At 44.9% G+C, this 10,573-nt stretch overlaps 1 protein-coding gene across 1 annotated transcript in view; it reads right to left on the bottom strand.

Moving 5' to 3' along the window:
* Positions 1-890: 890 nt before the first annotated feature.
* The window catches only part of cdh7a (cadherin 7a), a 45,270-nt gene continuing 35,587 nt past the window's right edge, over positions 891-10,573 (bottom strand). The window contains 2 exon segments of the mRNA XM_076981714.1: positions 891-4,783; positions 4,786-4,892. Of these exon segments, the coding sequence (XP_076837829.1) occupies positions 4,382-4,783; positions 4,786-4,892 (509 nt within the window). The 3' untranslated portion in view covers positions 891-4,381.

The raw sequence follows: 10,573 nt of genomic DNA, 5'->3' as shown, positions 1-10,573 counted from the left end.
TGTGTGTGTGTGTGTGTGTGTGGGAGTGTGTGTCTCAGGTCAGGCACAGTCACCTCCCTCTCATTTGCCCCAAACAGGCATCGCTCGTGTAATTATCCCAGCCTGTTTTAATGAGTTTTCCACTTCTTCTTGAAGCAGTAATTGGATTTTTCTTGAAGCAATCTTGTTAAATGTGTGAAATCGTATATTTAATTTCGAGAGGAAATCGATGGCTGTGTGAACGCAGCGCACCGTGCTGAGGCGTTTGTGTATACACAGAGCTAGCAGGGCTGAGGCTGTATACTCACACCCATGCCCATATCTCGTTAGCTTAATGAAACCAGTAAATCCAATCCACAGGCTTTATAAGTATATCATAAGAAGTATATAAGAAAGACGAGCCCTTATTATCATCTCCGGGTGACTTTATCAACGCTGCTAATTTTCTAAATGGACTAATATTTTTCATTAAATGTTTTGTAATCTTTTTGTCAACGAAATATGGACGATTATACGATCCGCTCTGCTCGCCGCTCGTCTTTGTGATGTGTGGGTTGGAGGAATAAAACGGAGAGATATGTAAGGCCTTTAATTAATGAAAATTGCAAACAGCCCCACCCAAACCCACAAGCCCTGCGCCGTGCGGGGGGGGCAGGGCGGGGATGATTTCTGGATGGGTTTTGGCCTGTCTCCAGCAGTGCTTGTATGTGGTTGGGGTCACTGCACCAAGGCTTGTTAAACTACCCTAATCAATTAGGCAACCAGAGGGACCGTCATGCCCAGCCATTTCACAAGTCTAACCGTGTAAATAAAGCTATAATTAACACCTCCCTAAACCATTCAGTAGACCAACACGCAGGTGGCATAAACACACAGGCAACTGTCAAAATAAAAAGCAACCAACTTTGGACTCTCGCTGAAACAATATATGTTACTTTATTGAAAATTATACATGAGACCTTCAGGCCGGGAGAGCTGGTGGAAAATCCGATAAAAAACAAAAAAAAACTAAGCGTTTCGGTGTGAGAACAGTTACTTTATGTACAAACTTCGTGAGATGAGGCAAGTTATTCTGTGGTCGCTGGTTGTTTTCCAGGTGGTGGTGGGGTGGAGGTGTTCTAACACACTAAAGATCTCGTATCTGCTTGTTTTGGGTGTAGAAAGTCCACCTGATACCCACCTGTTCCTCCCTAGCACTGCAGACCCCTTGTAGCTCAGAGAAAGGAGGAGGCATTTGTAAAATACACAGTGCTACAAAATGAACTGAAACATCAATTCAGGAGTAAAAAAATAAACTTTTAGAGATCAGTTTTGGACTTCCATGTGGCAGATGTTTTGTGACTTTGCTTTGAAACGCATGGGACACTTTCATGACCCTGTGTCACACAGAGCTTTTTTATCAGGGCAAAACAGCACGAACATGTAAAAGTCTTTCCAGTTCCTGTTTTATTCCGAGCGTATAAAATGAGCTTCAGCCAAAATTTAATAGCTTTCTGCAGTTATGCTTCCTAGATTTCTCCCTATTCTTAAGTGACAACAATTAAAATCGCAGTGTTCTCCGTACACCGCGTCTTCCGTCATTACTGAGTACATTTACGAGGCATGTAACCCATTTAACAAATCCAATAGTCAGTGCAGTAAACAGAAAATATGATTATGCTCAAATGCAAAACTTTTATTGATTTTCAGCCATTGTGATTTATGTCTGCAGCTGCCCGGCTGCAGGACTGATAGGTCCTTCATCCTCCCTCTGTGTTATCTCTTAACTCCAGCTCCTTGGTTATTTGGCTAATTAAAATGCTATTTAATATTACTTAGTGCTAAGTCAAACGAGATTTCGATTGCCCTTTTAGTTTTCATTTAGTGAGCCAGTTAACAAATAATTACATTTGCTTTCAAGATAACAGCCTCTCTGCAATGATCAGTCTTCTCAATCTTCATTACCTTTGCTTCAGAGACCAAATGACTAAATTACCATTGAGGTCATACAGAAAATCCATTAGCAAAAGGCTGTAATGCTTTGCTTGAAAACATAAGCAAATGTCATAACAGAGTGCCATTGACTTCATAAATAATGCAGAGTTCATTTTTAGGTCTTTGGATAATCCAACCTCTAGGAGGGAGTGCATATGAAGAGTGATATGAATTGTTTTTATGTAGCAGTGTGAACAGGTGTAGTTCTGAACACTTTAAAGAAAATGATTTGTAATGTGCAGGTTATTTGTAACCTATATGCATATGGACAAAAACCAGAATACATCAGTTCTTCCAGCTGCCATGAATTATACAGATTATCGAAGAGCCCAAGTTTGTCTCGAAACAGTGAAATAGTATAATAACATTATGCATTTAAATCTTGAATAGGGTAAAACGACAACAAAACAAATACTCCTTACCAACTTACAAGGTACGTTACTCGAAGCCTTCGTGACATAGATGCCACACGGTGCGCTTCATTTTAGAGCTGACGGCCTGATCTGGGATCAGGATTTACGACTGCATCACCAAAAACACAACCCAAATCCAGGACTGCAACCTGTGTGTATATATAGCCATGTGTATACAGCTCCGTTTGACACTGTGACAGGTGGATTACGCTGGCTCAACCTAGCTGAACGGGCGCCTGAACGGACGTGAGTATCAACCACCGAGGGCACAGCCAGTTTCTCGCCGTTCCTGAGCAGGCCTGACGATTTATGGACCAGGGGCTTTCCTCCGGGCAGGGCATCGCCCATTTCGTCCCGGCTGCGCGAGGACGTGCGATCGTATATCTGGACGCGTGTTTATTCTCTCCGAGACAACGAGTCATCAGTCACTTCTCCTCCGAGGCTAATTTAGAGGAGGACCTTTTAAACGCTCCACCCCGGCACACTGCCATTCATCAACCGGGGGCACCGTTCGTGCCCAACGCCAACGCTGATTACTGATCATCCGTCTGACTACACGAGTCCGTACCGCAAACAAGGGACGCACACAACCTATTTATGAGATCAGGGCAGCAGGGAATGAAGATATGCACCGTCTGGCCACCGTCCAGAGTCACAGAACTACCAGAAAAAAATACAGTCACCTGGACAGAAACGAACAAGAAGCCGGGCGTATTTCTTCACCACATGATAGCGTCTGTACAAAACAATGTCTGTAATTCAATTATGGCATATATGAAGAATGTTGCAAAGCACGGTTACAAATTCCCACTTTCATTTCATCGTGTTCACACAGGCGAGAACTGACATTAGCTCCGAGATGCTTCATCTGTGCAAAAAACAACAAACGTCTAGAATTGGTCAGATGTCTGGAATCAGCCTGTCTCTGTTTTCTGAAGGAAAACAACTCAAGAGTGTAACGCTTTCTGCTTTACCAGAGGGCCCTCATGTCAAAAGCATCTTGGCCGCTCTTGGGTAAAGGCAGGCTCAAACAACATTCAACCACTGTGTACTTCCAGGTTACGGTACTCAAGGCAGAGCTTGACACTAAAAATGGAATTTATTTGGGAGTCGAAACGTGAGGGAGATGAATGGCTTTAATTGGACGGCCTGGCCTTCAGTCTCTCACTGTCTTCACTTTCTTACCCTCCCAGAAACTCGTCCTGCCAATCTGCTAGACCTCCTACCCGTCTTTCCCAGAGGTGCTGTTCACGTTAACCCACCCACAGCTTTCTTGTGCCTCAGCAGACGTTAAGCAACAGTGACACTTCATTTTCAATGAACATAAAGCTCAACAACATAGGATATGCAGAAAAGATATTTTACACAGGACCAGTTGTGGTACCTCACAAGGCAACATATCTGGCAAATATATTTTTTCCCCATCCCTTTTTCATTTGTATGGAATTTCAGTGTTCTCAGCTGCTCAATTTATAGTTTTTTTTTTTTTTAACTGAGGAACCACCTGTAGATAGAAACAAAAACATACAGATAGTGATCAGATAACAATGTTACAGAGTAACAGGAAGAGGTTGTGTGGCACTGTTCTGATTTATAACCATGGAGATAGAACACCTCCAAAGGTCTTTGCAGAACAGACTGTATTCCAGGAAGGTCTCACGTGGCCCCACCTCCTCTGCCCATTCTTCTCACGTGTGCGTGAGATCCTTCCCTTCAACCTCTTAGTGAAATCCCAAGTCAAGGCTTGGTGGTTTCTTCTGGTTTTTGTTCAAAGTACCAGGAAATAAATCCACAGTTTGTCCCAACGGAATTTTATCACATGGAGTCAAGAAACGCCTGTTACAAAAAAAAAGGCGTCGTTTTCGTTTGGTAATTGATGCCGGTATATATTCTCCCACACACAGTATGATTCATCCCCCAACACCTCCCTTCAAGTACTGGTGTGTCAGTGGCACTGTCTTGATGATTGTTCATTTCCATCATGTCCTTGTCCCAGCGTGTCTCCGGTCTCTCGGCTAGGACGAGAACGGCGTGGCGTTGTCGGCACGGCCGTAAAGGTCGGCGAGTCTCTTGAAGCGCGGCCCCCAGTCGCTGAGGTAGTCGTAGTTCTGCTCCGAGTCCGAGCTGAGCGACTCCAGCGAGCTGAGGGACTCGGCCACCGAGCCGCTGCCCTCGAACGCGTACGTCTGCAGCGAGTCGTACGGAGGCGCCGTCGGGTCCACGTCGGCCTCCTTCAGCCGCTCCCATATGAACTCGCGGAAGATGCCGCTGTCGGGCGCCAGGCGGTACGGCGGCGGGCGCGACAGGTAGAGGGCGGGCACCTCGGGCGTGACGTCCCGCCGAGCTTTGCCGTCGCGGGCCGCGTTGAGGTTGCGTAGCGCCACCATGTCGAAGGCCTCGGTGTCTTCCTCGCCCCCCCGCCCTCGTCGTCGTAGCGCACGATGTTCTCGCGCACGTCGCGGTCCTCGTCCAGGATCAGCGGCTCCTTCTTCCTCCGCCTCACGGTGACGATCAGCAGCACCAGCACTGCGCGTGAGAAAACAGAAGAGCCATCAGAGAACAGTTATGGGGTGAACAGCCCAGAGAGAAGAGAATGGCCACTGAAGATGATTTACAATGCAAAACGGCTGCTAGATCTTACTCTCAGCACACAATGGCTTTCAGAGATCGGTCACAATGCAAATCAGCTCATACATTTTATACTCAATACATAAAAATACATAACAGCTATTAGAGATCTGATTAAACTCAAAACAGCTATTACAGACGAGAAACACAAACAGTAAATGTTGTTAAACAGTAAGTGTTATTAGTAACTAGCGTTACTACACAATGATCATTGAACGTTAGGTGATCGCACTGTCTGTCGCTCTACGTGACAAATGTGCAGCTAAGCTTGAGTAAATACAATTCAGACAATCTAACTGAAGAGAACAGATTCAATTCTGAAGAGCACTCAATGGATTACCACAGAACTTAAAGGATTCCCACAGAACTTAATGAACCTTATTAAAAACAACAAGTTAAAATCATAATCTTTACTGAAAAACAACACAAACAGTCAAATGAAGAAAATTTGTTCATTTTCATTCATTTCTACCCAACCTAACATTGTAAGAACAAAGGTGCAAATTTTTAAAAGTACTCAAACATTATGACAATCAGTCTGCCATTCACCATCTGCCCAATATTAAAAAATTAGGAACACTGAGATATTCGACCTTTTAAAAACAAAACACACCTCTGTGACGGTGGCATATTTACTGAAGATAAAGCACGAGTCTGAAGGTCCAGGATCCCCTAAAGCTCCTGGGAGATCCTACCTGCGCTCTATTTATGACACTGCACCAAAACACTCTGCTATTCCCTCCAGCCCCCCTAAACACACTGCTTTTCATCCAAGCTTTAGAATTGCTTGTTCCATACATAAGTTGGACTTGTATTATCTGTGCAGGTGCAGTTGTCTTATCAATATATCCATCAGGCTTTGGTCAGGCTAGAGTGCATTTAAGAGCCCAGCTGCCAGATCTGCAGTGAGGGTGGTTTATCATGAATGGTGCAGGAAAGACTGTTAAAGGCTTCAAGTCTTTACATTTAATTACCTTCCTGCATACTTTATATGACAGCAGAAGACAAATGAGGACACACACGCGCGCACACACACACACACACACACACACACACACAAGCACTCCTAAATAATAGCACCCCCCCCCCCCCCCCCCCCCCCCCCCCCATCCCTCCTGAGACTATGCCAGATTTTCTGGAATATTATTTGTCCAAACATTCGGCCATTGCAAGCGCGCACACACACACACACACACACACACACACACACACACACACACACACACACACCACACACTTCTGGTGGCCCTTGTGAGTCCTCAGTCTCGGGAGCTGTCGTGTTTGTGTGTAGTTAAACCAGTGGCCATAAATGCACAGGCACACAAGCCCAGAGATTTAAAGCCAGAAATGCACTGGAAGTGTGCAACTCGGAGGGGTAAACCCCGCACTACGCTGCCCCCCTCACGATGGCTTAGCCCCCTACGGCCAACACTAAATCCTGCTTTATGAATTCAGCAGATGCCTACTGTATCCTCGATATGAGGCAGGATTATACATCAGTCACAAACCATCACCCTGGTCGAAAGCAAGGGGTCACAGGCGCCATCGACCATGATAAACACCATCCATTGGTAATGTCGCCTTGCTATAAAAACGAACCATACCATATCGCTGTGATTACAATGGAAGGCGATGACGCGGGGGAAGATGGAAATATATGTTCACAATTTCTTTTAAAGGTTGTCCATACGCATGCACTACACATAAAACATATGAGAAGCAGAGGTATGGTAAATTATGAGCTTGGGCGTGCTATGATGGGGTTCTCTTAGCATAATGGCTGTGCACAGTTCACCCTGTGCGCTAAGGCGTAGGGGAAATCACAGCACAGACGCAACAGTGCGTCCTCCTGCAGGGAAAGACAGCACTCTCTCCATGGAGCTTTGTGACCAAGACCCACAGATAGCACAGGGGTGCAATAAATTCAGCTGCCTGACATCTGAACATAGCAGAGATGAGAGGAACAGAGGGAGAGAGAGAAAGAGAGAGAGAGAGAGAGAGAGAGAGAGAGAGAGAGAGAGAGCGAGCAATCATTCCTAAAAATAATATGTCACAACTTCATGCCCCCCTGAGAGACAATGGATGACAATGTATTTGCTTCTACTGTTCATTCTGTCAGTCAGATCTAAAATGTGAAATTCTTTATTACACAATGCCATATGGCTGTCGTTAATTCTAACACTAATATTCCTTAATTACTTCATACATATGGCATATAGAATGTACTTCAGTAGCTAGATATGGTAACACTTTTTATTTAAACTGAATGAGTGTGAATCAGAGAGAGAGAGAGAGAGAGAGAGAGAGAGAGAGAGAAAGAGAGAGACAATAAAGACAAAGGGAGTGGAAAAGATGTGAAAGAAGAAGTATATGAGAGTTTTGCATGTGTGGGTGGAGCAGGGGGTGGGTGTCCACCGCTCCGTCTCCCGGCGTGCCGTCGAGAGCGTAATGCCTGACACCACCCTCTCATACTCCGTCTGCAAGGGCCAGACCAGTTTAAATGTACGTCGTCCAGTTTAAATGTACCGGATTATGATAAACAAAGCATCATAGGTGACTACTGGTTGTATAGCTCACGGGGACTGACACTCAGATGGCAGTTTATCACTCTCACACTACACACGCTTCACCAACATCACGAGATTCACTGTGTAACGGCGGTTCACCTGGCAAAGGTGATGAGTTCAGTTCCCAGGGAGCATACTGTATATACTGTCATGCTGAGAAACAGGGTCTGATAGTGAAAAACACACGTGACAGCTTGTCACTGTGAGAATAAAAGATAACTGTGTTCTATTGTAGTCACGCCAAGAAGGCAACAATTAGATCACAGGTCCGTTTAAAAAAAAGGTGATTACTGACAGTACACGGCAACAAGCATCACGGCAACAAGCATCACTATCTCTTTTGTTCTTTCTTCCCTTTTTTAATGGTTTCCATGGCAAATCCCATTAGCATGGAGATCAAATGTAGCCTGCGTTTTCTTAAAGGTATTAAATATGTACCATGCGCTGTTTCTTCACTGGGTGTGGTTGGCATAGTTTATTTTACTCACTTGCAAACTGCCAACAGATGTGTGTGTGTATTTGTGAGGTCTTTCTGGTGCTATTCAAGCATTTCTTTGCTTTCGTTTTCATTCACACACACAAGGCACTTTTAGACCTAATTACTTTGTTGAATGTGAACATGGGGTTTGTTTCATTTAGATGCAAGATTTGTTTAGCATGAACATGGGAGTTGATGCAATATATTAATTTCATATTATGACTTTATACACATGAATTAAAGGTTATCTTGATTTAGATCATTTCCTTGACTAGACGATAAATTGCAGATTACTAGAATTCAGACAGCTAGACAGTGATACAGATTTTTTCTATTGTTTAACTCTGGCGGTAATCCAAATGTTCCCAGATTACTTTTATATAGTTATGCTTTGGAATGGGATTACTGTAATTTGTGTACTAAAATCTGTAATCTGTACTAAAATCCATTTTTACAATAACCCTCCTAACCATGCTGTTATATATATATATATAAGGCTCTGGATAAGAAAAGTAATCCAGAAATGCAAATGTAATATAAGAACATTCTTTCTTCTGCATTTGTAAAAAGTCACTAAGACGAGCAGGACAATGTAAGACCCCTTGCGATTAACCTCCATGAAGTATTACGCCAGACAAAACCTCCCCAGGAACAACAAAAGACAACAAAATACAAGATACAAGATCACGCCGGCTCATGACAACAGGAAGATCCTGCTTATAACTTCCAGTTTTGGCATTCCAGTAAATAACCTGTAAGTATCAGTCCCTTACAGTAAAAGAGAAGTTCAGCCCTGACCCTTTCCGTAAACTCGTTTTAAGAGAAGGCGAAGCCGCACCCCATCAATGCGCATTACTTCATTTAACCAAATTAAAACAAGACACAAAGGCCAGAGGGACTCTCCTCTACTCCCACAGACCAGACCTCCACACACTCGTCGGTCGCCGCTGTCAGGCTGTTATGCGTGTGTCATACGGACCGTGTGCGGGGGCTGTCCGGCCGCAGAACGGCCCGGCTCAGAGCCCACGTTCGCCGCAGCTGCGGTTTTGACACAAGATGGATGTTTCGGGGGGAGATCGACGGATCAATTTAACATTATCCCCAATTTAGCAATTGGATTGAAAAAAACAATCCATCATGGCGAATCAATTAAACAAGTAGGATACACACACACACACACACACACACACACACACACACACAAATATAAATATATCAGGAAGACTCCTTCTCATCGACCTCTTCAGAATGAAGCATCATGGGTAGATTACGTTGTTGGTATTCTCCTCCTGTGTGCGTGGCCTTTCCATGACTGCGTTCCTGGTGGGAAGCTGATAAGAGGCGGGGCTAGAGGAACACGGAAGACCCCCGAAGTGGGCGTGGCCAGGCTGAAGCAGAGCCAGGTTGCTGTAGTGACCCGTCGCTGGGAGTGGCTCTGAGCACTTCAACATGGAGCACTTGGCCTGAAGCAAAGGCTACGGCTTATGTTATTAATTGTGAACTTCATTTCATAACACATTATGTAAATCCTGGTAAGGAAGGCTATGTTATCAGATTTGGATGTGACATTAATGAAAATGTATTTAAATTCCCCTGCTCCTTGTGTCCATGCTGAATTATGGGTAGGCACCAAAATTATGGGTTTGAACCAAACGAATGTTGTGTAGACGACTGACAGTGGTCTGACAAGACTTGTTGATTCATTACTCACAAACAAAGGCAAGAAAAAAAGTGCTCTTCTCCCCTACACCTTATCTAAGCTCCCCAACACACACACACACACACACACACACGCACACACACACGCACGCACACACACACACACACCATTCTCCCTCCACCTCCTTAACCATGAGTGAGCCGCCCCAGGCTGGGTTTCTTTTAGCCTAAAATAACCACACGTCTGAGCCATAGCAAAGCAGTGGTCTAATCCTGCTGTTTCAAGAAGGAGAGACTTTGGCCAGGACTGTCGCTCACCCACGGACGTTAACACCGAGCAGGAAGACAAACCGGCGAAACAACCACGGCGCCCCGCGTGCCCGGAGCTAGCGAGGCAAAACAGGCACAGGGCTACGGAATTTATTGCTCGAAATATAACGAGGAAACGGCAGTAAATGAAGGCGGCAGTCAAAAGACACAGGAAGCGAGAGAGCGGTTTGGGTAGGGACGCTGGCTCTCCTCTGCTCCTGTCAGTCTTAATTAGGGAGCGCGTTCTCCCCGCGAGGAGGTGCAGCGTGTGCAGAGGTGAAAGAGCTCCTCCTGTCTCTGCCTTTCTGTCCCACACGGAGGGGGTAAAAAAGAAAAGAAATAATAATAAAAAATATATAAATGCAATCACACTGCAATCTGTTGACTGATTGCACCCCGCTGAGAGACTATTTAAGCTTTGGAGTTTCAAACGACGAGAGAGATTCACAGAGGGTCGGACCTGTGAGGGTGAGAAAGGGGGGGGGGGGGGGTGTTTAATGAGCAAGAACCAACCTGAAACAATGCAGCTGCCGTACAAAATGTACTCTAAAACTCGGGCGTATATT

The sequence above is a fragment of the Brachyhypopomus gauderio genome, chromosome 19, assembly GCF_052324685.1.
Source record: "Brachyhypopomus gauderio isolate BG-103 chromosome 19, BGAUD_0.2, whole genome shotgun sequence".
Classification (NCBI taxonomy): Eukaryota; Metazoa; Chordata; class Actinopteri; order Gymnotiformes; family Hypopomidae; genus Brachyhypopomus; species Brachyhypopomus gauderio.
This window is presented reverse-complemented; position numbering and strand designations above follow the sequence as displayed.